The 20,944-nt window shown below is 34.0% G+C and overlaps 4 protein-coding genes across 6 annotated transcripts; 2 read left to right on the top strand and 2 right to left on the bottom strand.

Moving 5' to 3' along the window:
• Positions 1-4,012: 4,012 nt before the first annotated feature.
• LOC110822635 (uncharacterized) lies at positions 4,013-5,506 on the top strand. Its single transcript, XM_022052786.2, has 2 exons — positions 4,013-4,938; positions 5,188-5,506. The coding sequence occupies exons 1-2, from the start codon at positions 4,039-4,041 to the stop codon at positions 5,380-5,382; spliced, it is 1,095 nt and encodes a 364-aa protein (XP_021908478.1). The 5' UTR covers positions 4,013-4,038; the 3' UTR covers positions 5,383-5,506.
• A 43-nt stretch (positions 5,507-5,549) lies between these two features.
• Positions 5,550-7,361, bottom strand: LOC110822636 (uncharacterized protein At5g01610). Its single transcript, XM_022052788.2, has 3 exons — positions 7,110-7,361; positions 6,202-6,256; positions 5,550-6,129 (listed from the first exon to the last, which is right to left on the bottom strand). Exons 1-3 carry the CDS (start codon positions 7,194-7,196, stop codon positions 5,759-5,761), a joined length of 513 nt encoding a protein of 170 aa, XP_021908480.1. The 5' UTR covers positions 7,197-7,361; the 3' UTR covers positions 5,550-5,758.
• A 145-nt stretch (positions 7,362-7,506) lies between these two features.
• Positions 7,507-9,437, top strand: LOC110822637 (StAR lipid transfer-like protein). Of its 2 annotated transcripts, none has more exons than XM_022052790.2 (4): positions 7,507-7,674; positions 8,291-8,643; positions 8,778-8,848; positions 8,975-9,437. In XM_022052790.2, exons 2-4 carry the CDS (start codon positions 8,428-8,430, stop codon positions 8,991-8,993), a joined length of 306 nt encoding a protein of 101 aa, XP_021908482.2. In that variant the 5' UTR covers positions 7,507-7,674; positions 8,291-8,427; the 3' UTR covers positions 8,994-9,437. The 2 variants fall into 2 exon arrangements, with proteins under 2 accessions (XP_021908482.2, XP_021908481.2); XM_022052789.2 differs by having other exon boundaries at positions 7,507-7,683.
• A 272-nt stretch (positions 9,438-9,709) lies between these two features.
• Positions 9,710-20,325, bottom strand: SD3 (import inner membrane translocase subunit). Of its 2 annotated transcripts, XM_022052936.2 has the most exons (10): positions 19,920-20,325; positions 19,132-19,223; positions 16,088-16,366; positions 13,447-13,512; positions 13,345-13,363; positions 12,019-12,179; positions 11,325-11,503; positions 11,171-11,219; positions 10,378-10,497; positions 9,710-10,192 (listed from the first exon to the last, which is right to left on the bottom strand). In XM_022052936.2, exons 3-10 carry the CDS (start codon positions 16,265-16,267, stop codon positions 10,034-10,036), a joined length of 933 nt encoding a protein of 310 aa, XP_021908628.1. In that variant the 5' UTR covers positions 16,268-16,366; positions 19,132-19,223; positions 19,920-20,325; the 3' UTR covers positions 9,710-10,033. The 2 variants fall into 2 exon arrangements, with proteins under 2 accessions (XP_021908628.1, XP_021908627.1); XM_022052935.2 differs by lacking the exon at positions 19,132-19,223.
• Positions 20,326-20,944: the final 619 nt, after the last annotated feature.

Raw genomic sequence — 20,944 nt, 5'->3', positions numbered from 1 at the left:
CCGGTTAGTTGACAATATTGAATATTAGTTCACGCGTAGTGAGACATCTCTATGGGCCCCCAGGGATACTAGTAGACAAATAAAAAGGGAAAGTTATTGTTTTTACTCGCTTGAATATGAGAATGCAATGTTATTTTGGTTATTATCTCTACAGGTCGATTTTGAAAATCTCTCAATGGTAAATATATGCAATAAATTATTTTCCTTATGATAAATGAATTTACTTAAATCAATAGCTCCATTGGTTATTTTTATTATTTTTATCAACTTTCAGTTTTTGTATCAGTGAGTAGTATTATATTCTTATTGAGCTAGTGTTATATTCAGATAAAAAGGACTAAGACCTAGATCCCGATCAATAAGAGGGTTGTGAATAGTTTTCTACCTAGACTCCCTTTAAAAGCTAGTGAATGTTATCATATAATACTCAGTTATTGACTTTTTTGTATATTTCCTTTATTTTTGAAATTTTTTTTAGAATAAATATTCTCGTAACCCTATTGGACGTTTTAAATTATTGTATAAGGAGTGTAAACCCTAAATTCTATTGTTTTGCTTGCGTATTTAATTCATAACTTTATTTTCTTTTAAATTCCGGATCATTACAAAAGTAATTTTTTTCAATGACAATAATATGTTGTTTTGAAGGTTAGCAATATCAAGCGGGAAAAATTAATTCTAAATTATTAACATTTTTCTCACCAACTTCTAAATATGTTTGTTGGATCACAAATTTCTTTTTATAAAAGATTTCAAATTACAAAACATTTGAAAAGAATTTTGGACAATTAAAATTGTAAAAATTTACACTCTTAATAAGCAAATACATAAATTGTGATTTGTACTCACGTTTTTATTCATTGCTAGCATTGAGCTAAGAGAATTAACATCCCATTTTCATTAATTCAATACCAAATACAAAAAATTACAATTTAAGAATTGAAAATTAAGTTTAATTTTAAGTAAGGGCAATATTAATTTTGCAACTTAATACAAAATTAATACATAATTTTTGTTCGAATGAGAAGTCAATTGGTATAATTTTCCCATTTTTATTATAAGTTTATATCATAAGTTTGAATTGAACTAAAATTTACATTAGTGAAAATTTAATGAGAAAATTCTCTTAAACAAAAATCAAACGTGTAATTATGATAAAAGTTTTATGTCAAAGACCATGACTTACATGAATATTTTGTCAATCATACATTATAAATAAGAAGCCAAGTTCTTTGTAGTAAAATATCACAAACTTGAAAATATTTTTTTAATTAAAACAATACTTAGGCAAAGCCATATTGAGCAATAGTCTTTTAAGTTATCATGTATTTTTGACATGTTCCTGATGATCGTGAAATAGGAATGAGAAAAAAAATGGTTAGATCGAAAAGGAAAAAAATAGAGTAAAGAATGACTTTGAGAAGACTTAGAATTAAAAGAAAAGTGTTTGATATTTAGACTTAACATGTTTAGATTAATGAATACAAAGCACTTAAACCCTAAAGAAATTAGGATCGTCATGAATAATCTCTAAAATCCCTCCGAAAATAGAGCAACAGGAATAAGAACACTAGCTGCACAACACCCCAAATGACTTGTAGCTTTAATTCGCCTCATTTAATCCTGATTCCCCTTTAAATACCTCTCTTGGATATGCGCCATGTGACCCCAACGTTCACCGATTAATGACATGCATCCCACTCACTTTCTGCCTCAGTCGATTGTCGATACATGCCATCTTCTACTCCAAATTACATCACGTGTTATCAGCTAGTCTCTGCTTATAAACCACCATTAGTCTTGGTTCCCTACTCTCCATTTTATTCTTTCATGAGCTCATTCAGGTTTCCTACTTTTAGTCTCATTTTACTCTCCATAAAATCGTTTCCTCATAATTTTCTCCCTATGGAAGGAATATTCAAGTTAAGGTTTAAATCATGAAATTGGTATATCAAATGTTGTACATCTTCCTAGGTTCTATCGATAATTCTCCTATATTTAGTCAACTATTGCTCGTACTTTCTGTTGCTATTGGTTATCTGTGTTTGCGATATTTCCTCGGGCTCCACCATTTCTTCTCCCTCTTAATTGACCAAGTTAAGGTAAATCTTCAGTATACCTTTATTGTTTATACTTATATTTTTTTTAGCGAAGATATGTGAAGGACTAGACGTATCTTAGTTTAAGCTAGTAGCTGGAGTTTGTAAGTTACTGCACTGATCATTTTCTTAATTTTATAGGATTCATATAATCTTAGTGTTAACTTCTAATTTTTTTTCTTTCTAGTGACACTTGTTTGTAGGACTATAATTTGAAAAATATTAAATTGTCATCCTCAAATTGTCTTTTCAATTAGTGTGTATCCACAAATTATTTCATTCTATTTTGGATATCTAGCTATTGTTGTTTACCCTATTCATTTTATGTTTCTCTGCTAAAATGGTTTCTAATTCTATTGAAGGTGTTTCTATTTCAATGGTATCCATGAAATGAGGTGGATGGTAAACATATAACGCCTGAGAAAAGTGTTATTTTAATACCAGAATGGTAAGTGTGTTGTACCACCATTATGCTAAACTGATCCATTGAACCATGACTTCACGTTTTTGTGAGCCATAACTAGAGATATCCTTCTATGGTTCACTACTTATATTTGTCCATCCGTTTGAAGATGGTAAAAAGATCAATAATATAATCTCATCCCAATTAAACTCACGAGTTTCTTCCAAAATAGACTGGTGAAATTTTTTTCACAATCATAGACTATCACCTTAGGAGTACCATAAAGTTTATAGAGGTTGTCAATGAATAGTTAAACTACCTTGATAATTGTGAATGGATGCTTAAGTGTTATAAAGTGATCATATTTAGTAAGTGGGTCAACTGCCACCATGATTGTATCTTTATTCCCATATTTTGGAAGTTATTTAATAAAGTCAATGGAGATATAAGATCATGTCTGTTTGGAAGAGGAAGTAGTTATAAGAGACCGAGTTGTGGAACTTTTTCTCTCTTACACATTTAGCAAAGCAACCATTCCATGACATTTTCCTCCATGCTTGGCTAGAAAAAATGTTGCTTGAGACATTTATAAGAACTTATATTTCAAAGCGATCACCTATCGACAATGTCATGGCATCCTTAAATTAGTTTATTCTATAATTCTCATGAGGACTCAATGACCAATCTCATTTTGTATCTATTTATAATAATAATAAAATTAAAGATATACATAGCGGGTTGGATTTGAACAAGTTTTGGAATGTTAAATCCAAATTCGTCCTTTTTTCATCAATTGAACTGACCCGATCTGAGTATGTATTTTAACTCCAAAAAAAAATAGTAAATCAGGTTCAAAAGAGATTGATTTAGCGAGTTCATAGACAAAATATCATTCTTAACTTTGTTGTACAATCCACTGGTGTTATACAAGTAATTTTATTTACCATGTTTGTGGTTAATTTTTTAAACTTTTATCCAATTCCTAATTTATAGATTTTAGTTGATCTTATATTAATTTCAGTTATTATATTTAAGTTATTATTATATCTTTTAAAATTTTGTATTTTAAATCTATGTACATTAAATTTGTAAGATAATCAAAAAATTCAAGGAAAAAGTAATTATAACTCGTACGAAACAAATGATACTATAATTATGCATATATACATTGATACTAAAACAAAAATTTTAAAATCAATTAAAAAATCAAACACACACAAAAAAAATCAATTTACTTATATTGTCTTACCAAAAATATCTAATTCAAATGCTTTGCTCCCTCTTACAAGAAAAGAACTTTTGCTCCCGTCGAGATAAACCTCGTGAAGTTCTTGGGCACAAAAATGGAAACATCGGAATATTTGAAAGTCTTCTGCACATTTTCTCTTTCTCCGTTTTGGTGAAAACAGGAAGAAAAGAAAGCTCGTAATTTAGTCTCTTTCCATTTCCCTCGCCACGCATGGGCTCCTAAAAATCATCCCAAAACAATTCTTTTTTCGCAAAAAAAAAAAAAAAAATGAAAATGAAATTTTGGGCATGGCGACAACACAATCGTCTTCAACCCCGAAAGCGATACTTAATCCTCAATCATACTCTCCACCTTTTAAAACTCAACACCAGCACCACCTTTCCGCTCCCATCACCCCCGTTATGGCCACTGACTCCTCCCCAAAATATCGGCCAGTGTCGTCATCCCACGAGTTTCAAACCGAATTTCCGGTATCGCCCCAAACACAAACAAGGACTACAACCCATGACGGGCTCCATTTGTGGCAGTTCATGGTTGCGGGGTCAATCGCTGGGTCCGTGGAGCACATCGCCATGTTTCCAGTCGACACACTCAAGACCCGCATGCAGGCTCTGGGCGGGTCATACCAGGTTCAGCCCGTTGGACTCCGACAAGCTTTCGGGTCGATTCTGAAGGTCGAAGGACCCGCAGGTCTCTATCGCGGCATTGCAGCCATGGGTCTGGGAGCGGGACCGGCGCACGCTGTTTACTTCTCAGTTTACGAGTTTTGCAAGCGGTTACTTTCAGAGGGAGACCCTAACAACCCGGTGGCTCATGCAGTTTCGGGAGTGTGCGCGACGGTGATGAGTGACGCGGTGATCACGCCGATGGACGTTGTGAAGCAAAGGCTGCAGCTGAAGAGCAGCCCGTACAAGGGGGTAGGAGACTGCGTTAGGAGGGTATTGGTGGAGGAAGGTTTCGGGGCGTTCTACGCGTCGTATAGGACTACGGTGGTGATGAATGCGCCGTTTACGGCCGTGCACTTCGCGACTTACGAGGCGGCAAAGAGGGCGCTGATGGAGGTTTCTCCGGAGAGCGCGGATGACGAGAGGTTAGTGGTTCATGCCACCGCAGGTGCGGCTGCCGGGGCTCTTGCTGCTGCTGTGACTACACCGCTTGATGTAGTGAAAACCCAGCTGCAGTGTCAGGTGAGATGATCCAATACGGTTTTTTGATAGTCTATTTTTATGAGATTCGGTTGTGGGTGATAAAGGAAGTTGCTTCTAATCGATTTCATGATGTGGTGTGGTGTACTTATTATATATAAAAGCAGGTGAATTAGGGGGGGTAGAGAGTAGATTTAGTTGATTCTTGTCTTCTTGCAATTCACTGGTTGATGATATTTGGGTTTTTGGTATTATCTAATTCAACATGGGTGAGTGTTTGGATGAATGCAGGGTGTGTGTGGATGTGATAGATATTCGAGCAGTTCAATTGGGACCGTAATTGGGAGTATAGTGAAGAAAGATGGATATGGTGCGCTGATGCGAGGATGGATTCCAAGGATGCTGTTCCATGCCCCTGCCGCTGCAATCTGCTGGTCTACTTATGAAGCAGCCAAAATTTTCTTTCAACACCACTCTCCATTCTAATCATCATCTCTCTCCATTCAACCCTCAATAATATACCATATCTATATTGGCTTTACTTGTATTCACTAGCCCACTTATTATTGTTACTAAAAAAACATTAATAAAGCACAAAACTTGATTTTTAGTGGGAAAGTATTAAGTATATATATTCTCAATGACACAGATAGTTGGAGAAAACCACACTAACTAGGATAAAATATTATGGGATGATTCAACTTACCAGCACAATCAAAAAAAAAAAAAGTAAAGTAAACTCAAGCGGTAAGCATTATACAATTATGAACATTGGATGCAGGTGAGAAAGTCCATATGGCAGGACAGAATTTTTACCACAAAACAAACATATAAGACATATTAGAAGACCATACTAGCAAGACTAGAACTTATCCACACTTACACCATCCCGAAGAACCTCATAAGCATCTCTGCTCCTGCTTCTCTTCATCCCAGCTGAAAAATGGACCTTTGATGCATCAGCAGATATAGAGCTCACTTTCACCCAAATCACAACCTTCGTCTTCATACCTTCAATATCAGCTAGCTTCCCTTTCTCCAGATACCCAGTTACAGCAGTAGAAAAGCGCAAGACAGATGAGTCCTTGTAGCCAACTTCGCATATGGAAGGAATGAAGACAGTAAGCTTTCCTGTCTCTTCATTGAACTCATAATTGGTGGCATCACGGGGGAAAATTCCTACTGGCAAGCCATACTCCGATAGAAGCTCCGGTAATGCCTTCTGCATTTTTCCTGTGATGTGAAAGCTATGTTATTGAAAACAAAAACGTTATGGAACAATATGAAGCAAGGAAAATGCCATGCCTTTTATTTTGTTAACCAACCATTTGGCTCCTCCTTCAATGCTGGTTGACAATGACTAGCAACAGAGAAGAAAATGGAAGAAGAAAAAGGTAAGAAACGCCAGAAAAGAAAATCATTGACTGTATTTCACCACTGGTATGAATAAGTAAAAGATAAGAACTGACTGAATTTGGGCATCCACCATAAAAGCTCAAAAGTATGAAACACCATAAAAATCCTTCTAAACACTTTGCAGTGATCTAAAACGACATAATGGTCACTTCAAACAAATTGTAAGAGCAAGATTTACAACAGTAGCATCGTTTATTATCAGATACTTAATTACCATCTCAAGGAAAGATTCCAACTAAACCATGTAAAGGATCTGGCAGTCATCAACATGATGGACAAGAATAGAGTTATAAGGAAGCTCAAACTTTTGGATTCTGAGAGTAATCTCTACGCCTTTTGACAGATCCTTTTATCACCATCAGCCACAATGCTTTACCATAGATCCTTTTATTACCATCAACCACAATAACATAATAAATTTCACCCTTTTATTTCCTTGTCTTTTTGAGAAACAAGACAACACCACATTTCAGGCATGGCAAACATACGAATTATCCAAGTAATTTCTAACATCAACTCCAACTAACAAACTTTAAACACAACCACGTTTTCATTAAGCAAAAATGGACATAGAATCATTGAACCGAACAAATCCATTCAAACATTGAATAGCAACAAAGAATTAGGGTCATGGACTCCACGACAAATGTTTAATGCCAAATTCAGATAATATTTTTGTTGTCCCAACAAAAAACCTAAATCAATTACCAACTGAACTCCATGACTAAGTGGAAGGCGAAATATTTAACCAGACCAGGAGTAGGGGCAATTAAAGATTAGAGACGGAGAGTACGTACGTTGATATCATCTCCGACGGAGCCAATCTCCTTATTAGCCTTTTGGCCAATCCAATAAGACCCCACCTTGTTGAGTATTTGATCCATTTTGTATCACCCTTTCTGATTCTCCCCTTCTTGAATTTCACTTTCTTTCTTTCTCTTCCCCCTCCCGATATCTGAGAGAATTCCCTTATCTCAAACAGAGAGGAGGAGAATGAAATCAGGAGAGAGATGTAAGTCGTCTCTGCGAAGTTTTGGAAAATTCTATCTTCCACAGTGATTTTCGCTGTATTTTCGAGAAATTATTCTGTGTGACAGCTACCACTCCCTTTGTGTACGACCCACTCTTTTGTCCATTAAAGCTTTGCCACGTCAACATTCTTTGTGATGAAAGTCACTGGAAAAGGAAATTAAGCCTAATCAGCAACGGGCCTCAATCTCAATTTGAAGTGAAGCCCACTCCATCACTGCCGCAATTCTCCTCCATCCTGTAATCTGACCGAATACCTCTCTAATACTTCGCCGTCTTCGTTTTGCATCCCGTTGGTATTCAGTGATTGTTTCCGTTTCTTGCCTTCGATAGGTACTGGAAGTAAGTTTCTTCTTCTTCATCAAAGGAAGTGTGCTTTTTATATGACATTATGGTTAATGGTAGATAAAATATTGTTTGATTTTCCTTCGGGATTAGGGTTTCAAGCAAATAAGGGCTTCATGGCCCTCCTCAGATTGTACCATTGTACTCCATGGACCTTTTGTACAAAAAATTTGAGGTTACATGGTTTTGATAACTGATAGTGGCCGAGAACCCTAGGGTCGAAGGTCAATTTCGTGCAATGAGTTGCTCTTTGGGAGGTTAAGATGGTCTTTTTCTATTTTCAAAGGATAAAATGAAATGATCAAGAACACTCTGTTTATGCATTATATAATGGCTATTTTCCTTATATATATTCGTTGTCCTTACATGTCTGCGTAGGCCTGTTAACTGAGATTAGAACATAATAAGCAGCGCAAGCGTGTCAATTGAGACCAAAATATCAGCAGATCATATGTTTATCTTTGCTTCTGTGTAATCTCAGTTCAGTCGGTAGTCAGGAACACTAGGATGTTTTATTGAAAATACAATAACACTTAAATGTTATTACAAGTTTATTAGACTTGAGTAATGGAATCTGATTAGGACTTTTCTTTGCCCTGAATAGCCTAGGAAACCTGAAACTTCCCCTTCTTAAAAGCGCTTAAAGAGGATCAGAGGACAACTGAAATAGCAGAGCTTCTGTTTGGGGTGGGGAGTGGGGTAAAATAATCGAGCAGGTTAGTGTTGCTTGGTAGAGTGGAAATGGAGGTAGGGAGTGCAGGTGGGGAAGCTGGAACGCATTGGTGGTGGGCAGTAGCAAGTGCTGTGCAGTTGGGATGGGCGATTACTTCCTACCGAAAAGGTTATGCTGGGGATTCTCATCTAATGCCCTTCAAGGCATTTGCTGTTGCATCTCTCTTTGTTGGCGCCTCCACATCTGCAGGCATATCCTGTCTTCAGGGTTTTGGTATCCACAAGGTCATATGCTTTCACTTATTCTCTTTCACTCTGTCTGCGTACATTTTATAGGTACACATGTAGTGATATGTACACACATGGCATAATCGTTCAAATTGTTGAGATTTGTATGTGTTTATCGGGTTGAATAACAGGTGGAAGACGTAATGGAAGTGGGTGCAAATTTAAGGACTAGACTTGGAATCCTGCAAAAGACACCAAATGAGTAAGTAACTACTTCAAGACTAATGTATTTTTCATCTTGTGGTTTTTACTTGATGAGATAGATTATCCTATTTATGTTCCCAAATTTAACTTTGTTTTCTGTTTATAATTTATATCATTCTTGCAGAAAAACAGATGATCTATGACAAGAGGCGGAAGTTCCAGGTTTCAATTTTTTGGAATCACTGCACCTATTTGGCATCAAGAATGATGAAGTTGCAATGCCTTTTACTTATTTTTGTCCCCGGTTGATATGAGTTTTCCCTGTGCAGTTGAATTTTATAGTAGGGAAGGGAGAGGCAGCAAGGGCAAAATATTTTATTTGGGAAACAGGGAAATAAGAACAAGAACCAAATATTCATTCAGTGTTTGAATAGGTATGATGGAAAAGAGAGGAACGGAAATGTTTAACGTTAAAAAGAAAATATCCTCTCTCTCCCTTTTTTCTCAATCAAAAGGAATTGTTTGATTGACCAGAAAGTCTTATTTATAAGCATTTAAGTAGTAGTTTAAAAAAATTAAACGTGTGATTAAAATTATGCTACATTCAGTTATTTCTCCCCAGAATTTAGAAAAAGGGGAGATGAAAATTTTCGAAGATGTACTTTTTTTCTGGATGGATTCTACATTTCCACTTGGGATAATTATATTTATGTCAACTCATGTAAAATGTGTACTTCGTCCTATCTAAGTAGTTACAAAATTTTGAATATAATCCAAATAATTTGCATGTTCCAAGTAAAAATATTCAATTTGAAAATTTACATTCCAAAAGGAGATGTATTGATGAATGCCTTCAGAAAACATTTTGCAGTGCAGTTAATATAGCAAATAATAATAATAATAATGATGACGCCTATGATAATAGTAATAACCATACAACTGAATAAATAAAGTTTTGCTATTCACCAGAGTTGCTGGCATAAGAAGCTGTCCCTTTTAACAAAAATGAAAATAATCCTGTATGTAACCTAGAATCACTTCACTTGCAAAAACGAAATGATGAACTGTCCATAACCAAAACCACTGAAAATCCGCCAGCTTCCCGCTATCAAAATTGGGACTCAAGAAAAGCATTATTGTAAAATTAGAACTTTTGACAGGAGTATATACTCCGAGTTGGGTTTTATACGATCAGGAAGTTCATCTCAAATGTAATCCAGAGCACTAACTTATAAATGATGGTTTATGCTGGCAAATAAGACTCCAGAATCAATTGTTTTGGTGATGGCGCCATGATTTCCACGATTAGATATGTATACTTCCACTGCTTGTCCTCTTTGTCCTTGAACATCTCCGCAAAAACTTTCCCAGCTCCATTAGGCCCACGAATATAGAAATTAACCTATAATCAGCGAGTCAATAAATGTTAACATATATTATTCATAATGAACAAAGCCCCTAATGCTTAATCCCTTTCTGAATGTGAAAATTATTCACAGAATATGAATTTGTCCAACAGTTACAGTTAAACATCACAACTATATAAAAAAGACCACAGACTTTAGCAATTCGGTTGCAAGGAGTTACCTCAACATGCTCCACACCATTTTCATCTGTATATATCCTATTAGGAATACGCTGGCGAGCAGCTCGATTTCTACTTTCTTGACCATAGCCTGTAATGGGGGATCCAATCCTCACCCTTACCTGTTTGTCGCAAATCACATCCAATGAAACTAATAAATTTGCTATCGTAATATAAACAAAAACAGTGGATATATGAGTTGTAGTTACAATTCAGAATGTAAATGTATTGCAATCATTGATCTACACAGAATAGCAGGCAAAATATACCACCTGTAATGTGAAAACGCTAATGATAATATTTTTATGATAATACTCTAGATGGATTATGGTAACAAAAAGGGGGCAATGGTTTATTCTATGTCCTTTAAGCAATTTATTAGTTACCATGTCGTCCATTTCACAAAATCCTTTACCAACTACAGTTTCCTGAAAGCATATGAAAGGCCTTTGAAGAGTATACAGATCTCAAATTTCCTTAAGTGGATTACCTTTGCTTGATTCAAGAGCGTAAAGCCAATCATGCTTCCTTCTACAATAGGTAAAACATCACCATGTTCTATTGATATGAAATGAGATGTTATTCTATCCTTTTAGTTTCTTATCATTTTTAGTTTCTACCATGATAAAACGGAGGCTTAAACTCCAGATAGAAGCCTCCGTGCTTCATGACTCTGAGGCTTCTGATATCATAGCTTAGATTCAACCAACATGACAATTGGTAGAAAAAATTAAACAAGCAGTTAGCAGCTACTGATATCCTGGTTCACCAAGGACATTTACTAATTTCACAAACCTGACTATCATCTTGAATTCTTTTTAAGGCCTTGTTGAAGATCCTATACCTACAAGAGAACACATTTTAAATAGGGAAGGAATTGAGAAATGTTGTTAGACTCAAATCAAAATACTAAACAGATTAGATAAGAACCAAAGACTTTAGCTCTTACTCTTTTGGTTCAAATATGAGTTCCTTGAACACAGCATATCCTGCAGCAGCAGCAAGGCCAAGCCCTGCTAGGATTATAACACTATAGGATGCTCCTTCAGTAAATGTAACTGGCTTCTCAGGGATATGATATGTAGGAGAATCAAAGGGATCTTCAATGTTAGCTACTTGCTTTTTAGTCTGTAAAGCAGTATACAACATAAATCACTGCAGCTGAATTTTTATAACTTGAGCACTCATGAAAATGGACAAAACATAGGGATGAGGTTTCACTATATCAAAGCACAAAATAATATTTCAGCAAACAAATAATAAATGAATTTTTACTCCTGCAAAATAATACCCAGAAAAATACTCATTTTTATTTAAAAAAGTACAGAATATATCCAACCATCCTTCAGCAGTATTTCACTTCCCAAATTAAATGAAACGAGATGAGTTGGTCTATAATAATATACTGCTTTTAGATAAAAATTCAGTTTGAATTCATTTCAAAATAGAACTTCTTTTAAGGTCCTCAAAATTAGTACTACTCATCCAGTGGAAACATGCTTAACCTTCATTCTTTTTTTTCATTACACATTAAAAAATTAAAATCCGGTCCATGGGTCACGCCTCAGAATTTTGAAACTTAAAAAGTTATGTTTAGCATAGCTTTTGCATAGATACCGTTATAACAGAAAAAGAATAAGAACCTCAGATTGTGTCTGTCTTGACTGTCTTGAAGTTCTTGATGCAAAGGATCTAGAAAAGTAAGGAGATACTGTCTTTGTTCCATTATCTTTCATGAGCTGGTATGGCAACCTTAAGCGAATGGCATATTCCCCAGTTTGCAGCCCTCTGAATTCAGCGATTCCTGCCAAACATTACTTGCTAAGTATACCCAAGAAAAAGGTCGATGAAGATATGCAAATTCAACATGACAGAAAGCCACTAAGAAGCAACATGAGCACCTTTAGCAGATTCGCTTATGCTGTGTTTGGTAAGATGCACAGTACGTTAAGGAGTCTTACCTTACCCGACACACTGTCTAGGAACTTAAAAATTAACTGGAATTGTTTAAACTGTCCAAGTTATCCTTATCTTTTTCCTTTCAAATCTAACCCTCACCCTAACGTTAATTACACAACTAACACCAACATGCCTTCATTAGGAAAGACCCCTTTCTTGTTACTGGAAATTGCATAAAATCACCAGAAAGGACCAGAGGAGTAGGACTGGAAACAGCCAAAAGTGGACTGAAAACGCCCATGCAGCAAAGAATCTGGCTCCAATCCTCAGCCAGAAAGCTGCAAACTGCAGCCACCTGGCCCAATAATATGACCAGCCTTTTTTTCATCCTCTTGAATTTTTTTTGACATTATTCTACTTATATATCATTTTGATTTCAATAATATTTTTTGAAGTAATTATATTTCACTTTTCATAATAGTTAATAATATTTTAAGATATATTGTGAAAACTATAATATAGACATTTAAACTACCCAATCAATCCTCTTAGACAATTATTTTAAACACAAATTAAACTCTTATACTAGTCATCGCTATCCTTCTCTTTTTTTTTTTTTTTTAAATAAATTGCCCTCCTCTTACCCTACCCAGATTGGTGAACATGACCTTAAAGGAGATAATATAGGCAACATCGCTAGGATTCTCCACTTGAATAGTCAATAACTTTATGAAAAGGTAACATGCTGATCAAGAGCAACACTTTTTAACTAACCACCAAAGATCAAAGACAGTTTTTCCATTACAGATGAATTCTAAGCAGACACTCAACAGTAACCAAATAACCAGTCATCAAAACATTAACTAAAAGATACACAACGAGACACAGATATCAGGTGACTATCAGTCCACTAAATTGAGCATATACTAAAGCCTAGAAGATTAAGTAGGAATGAAATAACATCGACTCTAATGAATAGCAAATTGAACCCTTTTTGCTCCAATTTATGCTGGCTGAATGTTCATGGATTAATATGAATATAATATACTAACCAGGGAACAGTCACTAACCATTAGCTCCAAGCAAATTCTGCAGAAGGAAAAGAGGACAGAAGTCAACATATATCCATCAAAAGAGGAAATATGGAACTAATTGAGAACTAATTTCCTCACCTTAGTCATCTGATTGGCATCAGCAGTTGCTAGTCTTATGGAACCTGATTCCAGCGCTGCTGGGAGCTGTCATCATTATCAGAAAGTAATTCACCAACAATAGTAGCTGTTACATACATACTAGTACTTTCAAATTGAAAAGAGAGTTGAACAACAACTATGAGATTATATCATTCAAGCAAAACAAAATTTTAATATCCGCCACACCTTAGAATAAGAATAAGACTACTGTCTACTAATTTCTATATATTGTGCTTAAAAGGTTATCTCCACAAAAATTACGGTTACACCCATAAACTCAACAATCCATTTAGTAAACATCTCATCATTCTCAAACCTCTCTTTCACGAACATAAATCTGAAATTCAAGGAATAACTAGCAGCAGTATAATCATCATGATTCAACCATCCAAATATCCACAAAGCACAAACAACAAACATAATTTTTTGAAAAAATACCCAAGCACCATAAACATAAATATAATAGTATAAATAATAATAACAGTAATAATAAATTTTAAATCATTATCTACTTCGTCATCTTATCAGCATCAATGATAACAGGGCAAATTCCTATATTAATCCCTGAAATTTGGCACTTGTTACAGTTTAGTCCCTAATACTTTTTTGTCATTTCAAATACCCAACCTCCTTCCATTTTCTAAGTGAAAAAGCAACAATGGTTAAGTCATATTTGGATGCTCTAGAAAACAACTCAAAAAATAAATTTAACTAATTAACAAAATTAATAACTTAACAAAAACATTATTAAATATTATTAGACAATATTGACTAATTTATTAATTTAATTAATTAGTGATAATCGTTTTCTTGAGCTATTTCTTGAAGTGTCCAAATATGACATTAACCATGTTACACTTTTTCCATTAGGAAATGAAAGGGAACTGCACATTTGAAACAAATGAAAAACATCAGGAACTAAATTCTAATTAAAAATATTAGGGATCAAATTATAACAAATATCAAACTTCGCAAACTAATTTGATAATTTACACATTATAGTAATAATAGAATATTACTAACAAATGAGTTTAGACAAATTACTATCTACTCTTTGTTTTGTTAACCTACTTAAATTGGTTGACCAAGTTTTAACCTGTTAGATTTATGACCCAAATACATCTACAAAGTGTCTATATTGTAAATGAAAATCACTTAAACCAGTGCTTGAACAAGTCACTTAATCATACTGTATCAAATTTTATCAATCTTAATTTGGAGTCATCCAACTCATTTGCATTGTCTCATAGGATTGAGCCATTTGACCAACGGTTTTTTTTTTTTTTTAAGAAAAAGTTAGAATAAAATCAGAATAGCATCAAAGAGGGTACCGCCCGTATACAAAGGAATTTACAAAGACGTAAGGATATCAATGACATCCCTAAAATCTTCATCCCTAGTGATGTCATGCCCCAATATACAAGACCCAAAAAACTTAAACCACATATCTCTAAGTTTGTGTCTATCAACTTCTACACCCTCAAAAGCTCTATAATTTCTTTCTTTTCAAATGAACCAAAAAACAGTCAAAGGAATAATCTTTACAATATTCTTTGTGGAGTGAATCCCACCCCATGCCCAAACTTCTGTCATCTCCGAATCCAAAGAGACCCAAACAATACCTAGTAAGTTATAAATCATACACCACCGGGCAGCTGAGGAGGTGACCAATGTTAAAAATGATGAGCATGTTTAACTTGTTTAGAATTTATATAATTCATACTCTAACCCATTTATGTCAAATCAAAACTCACTAAACCCATGTCTAATCAAGTCGTGTAATCACATCTGCTTAGAGTTAACTTAACCCAATAACTATTTTGACACGTTTATGTCAAACCGAACTCAACTACACCCAAGGCTAATCGTGTGATCATATCATGGTAAATCTTATTAACCATAACTTGGGGCTGAAAGAAATATAGAAGTATAGTCTTCATATGGTCTTCATAGTTATCAACTATTCTTCTGTCGTAACAAAAGGATAACCTGTTATTCCATAAAGTCTACGCAAAACATACTAACAAATTGGCACAAATATTGTAAGTCTTTGAGCTAACTACTTTCCAGTTCCATTTAATTAGTGTGTATGCCTAACTTGAAAAACATTTGAAAGTCAGAATCTTTGTTTGTAGGATAATATATTAATTAGTGGCAGAATAGTTAAAGCTGAGATAGAAGCAAAAGATTAAAAATAGGAAAGATTAAAAATGGAAAACTATGGGGAGGAACTAGAGTAAATCTGCTGGCCCAGACCCTAGATAGAGCAATTGCTACTTTTTCATTCAAGTATCTAACCATAAGCAACCATGAAGCAGAAGCTAAATCCACAAGAAACGCTCTCATTATCACACTTTATTTTCCCTAGAACCAATTCAAGAGTAAAACGAAAACATGGATCCAGAACTAGATGCATCAATATTCGACAGTGGATATTTCACCTTTTGGAAAATGAAAATGTGCAGAAAGGCAATAACAGAGATAACTAAAAGTAATAACAGCCCTACCTCCAAGCAATACGTATGATCTAGTACCAACAAGTTAAAACATCTCCCAACAAAAAGTACTAGAAGGAAAATATTGGCCAAAGAAAAATTTAGAAAATAATAAGTAACTATACCCTCTTTGTTGAATTCTGGACACCGATTCTCCGGACAGCTAATGATGAAAAGGCAGCCAAACGCTCATCAAGATAGGATTTCGGGACATTGCTATTCTCTACAAGTGTTAAGGCCTTTTTGGATTCCAAAACAAGACATCTGGCCCTGGAGGATATTGCTGCTCTCCAAATGTGAAACATCCTTACGACCAAATATCAAGATACGATGGCTGTACGCCTCAAAGATAAATTTAAATTACGATAGAAGATGTAGAGTGCCTCATTAGTTCCAAGCACGTCCTGAATAATAAAATGAGAAAAGCGGTCAGCTAATGCTTAATGCTCTTAGCAACTCTCATTATCATCAGAAAGCAACTCCACAACAATAATAACAAAGTTTCCATACATATTACCCCAAATTAAGGAGGAGTTTCAACAACTATTTTGAGACAACAATAGATCGTTAATATCTAATTAAATCTTGCAATCCTTGGTGTGCGCTTTCTACTTCGTATAATTTGTGTTTAAATGAGTTACATCAACAGAAAATATTAAAGTCTAGACCCCGATACCAAAAAAATTAGTCTAACAATCACGCCATGATTCTTGAACATTTTCATTTAAGAAACATGTCATACAACTCAAGCTCAGTCTATTAATAAATGAGTTGACCCAGTAAAACATGTTTAGCCCATTTATCTGCAAGAGAATACAAAATTAACAAGCTCAAGCTTAAATTAACAATTAAGCACATTTTTGAAGAGGGTGAATGGCTTAGCTTAAAATGTAAGATCTTATAAGTTGTAAAGCTAATAACCACTTCTACTGCTTATTCAATGTATAACTTTATTTATAAATAAGTGTTGAACTGTTTAAGTAACATAAACTTATACTGTAGCTACAACTTCGGCCAAAAATACCTTTTACGTATTAGTTCTATTGACATGAGCAAAAAAATGAAAATTATATATTATAAAGATAATAGCAAATGATAACAAAAATCTAGGAAAAATTGTGAAAATACAAATACTTATACTATTAGGCAACAGAAGAAGGTTATCTTAGACTTTTACTAGGCCAACACAATTTATTTTTAAGAGATTAAGCTCTCTAAATAAAACCAAGCTCTTATTAGCTTTTTAAAGCGCCGGTATCAAAGGCTTCCAGCTCATAAGCCCTTCATCAACTATCAAACACTTCATAAAAAATTTTATCCTTCCTAAGAAGTTATAAATTTCATTTGACCAAATATAGTCCAAGCATAACATCTAAGCAAGTTATCTTGGGTAAATCAACTAAAACATAATTGATACATATTAACACATTCATTTATTTGATCACACGAAGCTAAATACTGGTATAACTATCAGGATTAAACCATCAAATATTTTTTAAAAAAATCATATATAGTTCAAAGTACAAATAACTCATATATAACATAAACATAAACGAAAATAATAAAATATTAATATCATCATATATATCATAGACATTGTATAATAATAGAAGATTGTGAATGAGTTTACACGAATTGCTAAGCGTTATCTGCTCCATTTAACTACCAAACTTGTTTATGTCATCTAGTGATTTTAACCTGTCCTAATAGGTAGAGCAAGGTTAAACCTGTCTGGACACAATTTTTATTATGTTCAAACAAGTTTCGACTTATATTTCTCCAACATACGCAAAAATTATATAGAATTCATCAAAAAATTCACATTTGTTTTAATAAGGAGAAATGTAATTCTACTAGGATAAAATCCAAACTCATGTAGAATTTCATGTGAAAATTTTGAACAACACATTCCCAATTCAATCTTATTTGATGAAAATTATAATTAATCGTTCCAATTCCATATTGAGTTCAATATGAGCACAATTTTTATAATTTTATGAAGGACCTTCATCATCTTTTAGTTAAAAAGAATATGGATTTGCTAATGAGTTCTAAACAAATTCTGGATTTATTTCAACATAGCCTTAGTTATCATCTGAACCAAATTATCTAAACTCATATCTGCAAAAGCACATATCTAAGTCATGTAATTTTTCATGCTAAATTTTTTCAACCCTACTTAGTGTTAAAAGATAAAGAAAATTATCATTTTCATGGTTCTCCTTGAAATAACATGAGACCATATCAATCCGGAAAAATATGGAATTGCCATTAAAGCCAAATATAGGTGAAATTAGACATTTGTTTGACACCAACCTTAATACAAATAAACACATTCGATATAAGACTAGACTGTTTAGGTAACTATCCTACTTCATAGACTTATTTAATAAAGGGATAACTTGCTAATGCGTGGATATGGAATACATCCAATTTGGACCTTATTCCTTTAATATTAAACCCAGTGGGCAGCAAGCTCGTAAAAAATCAAATGAAACAAAATTTTCTAAAAAATTAAATATTACAACCCCCAGCAAGAGGGAAATACTTAAATAGACTAAAATAAAAAACCCAGGTCTTGGAATCCTAAAGATAATAAACAGTTTCTCCAATTGTTGAAGCCTCCATTTATGCCAGTCATTACGACATGGCATTTTAATGACTGAATTTCCAGCATTCAAAAAAGAGGCAAAGCATATATTAGTCAAACCAATTCAATAAAACTACACCTTATATGACAAAATGAAAACCCCAAACAAACCAAAAGATTCAACGTACATTTAGCAATCTGCACAACCTTCATTTATGCAACAATCAGATTAGAGAGTAAATATATTCTGCATTAAATACGAACCCTAATATCAAAGTAAATACTTCAGATATTAAAAACAATGTGTTAATTTACTCATATGCACAAGTATCAACAAATAGATTCATACATCTTGGAGTAAACATATGTTATTAAGATGCATAACAGTTAAATAAGAGATTAACCGGCAACCACCAAGCATACAGAATCATACAAGTTTTAATGAGAGGAAGCTAGAAAGGAAAATTAATAAAGTTTAATATGTCTTAATTTGCAGGATCATATAAATATAAACCCAGTCAAGAGACTAGTTGCATTGCAAATGCTCTTGATCTTTGTAACAAGCTGAGGAGAAAGTACCTGTCATATACATCCATATACGACAATGACCAACCCCTCTTCCTAACCCCAAGTCCCTGGCAGGCATATTCTCCCCATCCCTATCTATTTCCCTGTACGGAGATGAGAATTGTAAGATAATACAGAGGAATTTTCTCTTTTGTTCTCCACGTTTGTTAAATTTGATCAAAATTTAACACCTAATTTTTCAACTCAAACCTAACAACAACATCCAAAAGACCAATTTAATACAAATCCGACAAAACATCCATCCAATTATTTTATATGTCCATCTAACATGCTTAATTTAAACACAGAAAAGGTCCATAGTTCAATAAATCCAAAGTGTTAAAACTTCTACAGACTTTAAGCATTAGTAAGGTTAACACAATCAAGTCCTCCCTGAAATTATATGAAGAAGACCATTAGTAAACAAAAACAAACTCACATTAATGCATAGTTTAACAAACAGTCGTTGAGATGCTAAAAACAACTAAACAAACCTCAAATGAAGATGTAACCCGATAAACCTACCAAAAACAAAACGACTATCCACATTACAAACAAATCCAATATTTTTTAAAATAATTCTCAAACTACCTATCAAAGGAAGTATGCAACTTAAGATATCCGCAAGCAACAGAGAAAAATTAATACACCAACATTTATCATTTCTTTCCTACATAGACATCAAATGAAGTAAAAAAGGGGCAGAAATTATCCAAAATTTCGGCAAACAATAGATGGTTCCCTCAAAAGATATAGTTAGGTGCACAAAAGTACCAAATTTAGAGTTTCGGAGAAATTACCCAAATTGAGAGAGATCAAAAGGAAGTTAACGAAGTTGAGATGGATCACGTCGGTCGTCACAAACAAGCGAGGCAGAGTTGAATAAAGATGGATTGGCGACACACAGCAGAACAGCTACTCCACAACCTCGGGGATAAGCAAGCAATGGAAGAAGAAGCGATGGCCGCACTTTTAAGCGGTTGAGGGTATCCAGTGTAAGGGTTTTTCCTTTTTCTTTTTTTTTTTTCTTTGGGAATGGGATAAGAGGAGATAGGGATGCGGAGATTTCCAGGAGAATGAGATAGGCCGAGAGTTGAGAGTTGAGAGTGTCAAGCGAAAGTTTTTATTTTTATTTTTTGGAAGAAGATTCTGACTGTTATTAGGGTTAACAGAGAATAGAAGATAATGGCAAGGCGTTGAGTTATGCAGCGGTTGGGTTTTGTTTAATAATTTTAAAAATAAATTATATATAAAATAAATATAAAATATCACAATTTATATATATTTATCCATACATAATATTAGTGTCGGATTTTCCACCACACCATTTTTGGCGGGATCGAATTGCTTGCATATTATCACCCAAAAAAAAAAACAGTTATATAGGACTATTTATGGTCTACAATAAGATGTACAAGATTTATTGGTTCATTATTATACCAATTAGCCTAAGTTATGATTTGAAGTATATTATATAGGCTAATTAGCTGGCACGGAAGCATTTTATTTTTTAAATAAAGTTGAAATATATATATATATATATTTTATTAGTTAAGTGATATCAATATACATATTAACTATAATATACAATTTGGTTTGAAATTATAATGAATATATTATTTAGGGTAAGATTGTTAAGCATTTTTTATTTCAGTTTTCACAATAATCATTTCACATGATGGCAGTTGCACGAAGAAGTATTGGGCCCAAGCTTGTTGTTCTTGATATATTTCAGGCTCTAACCACGAGGAGTATGATGTGCAAAGTTTTTGAAGGAGATGGAATTCATTCTTGACTTGCATCACAGAGTGTATATATATATACC

This window comes from Carica papaya, chromosome 8, assembly GCF_054855325.1.
Source record: "Carica papaya isolate Zhongbai chromosome 8, ASM5485532v1, whole genome shotgun sequence".
In the NCBI taxonomy this organism is placed as follows: Eukaryota; Viridiplantae; Streptophyta; class Magnoliopsida; order Brassicales; family Caricaceae; genus Carica; species Carica papaya.
This window is presented reverse-complemented; position numbering and strand designations above follow the sequence as displayed.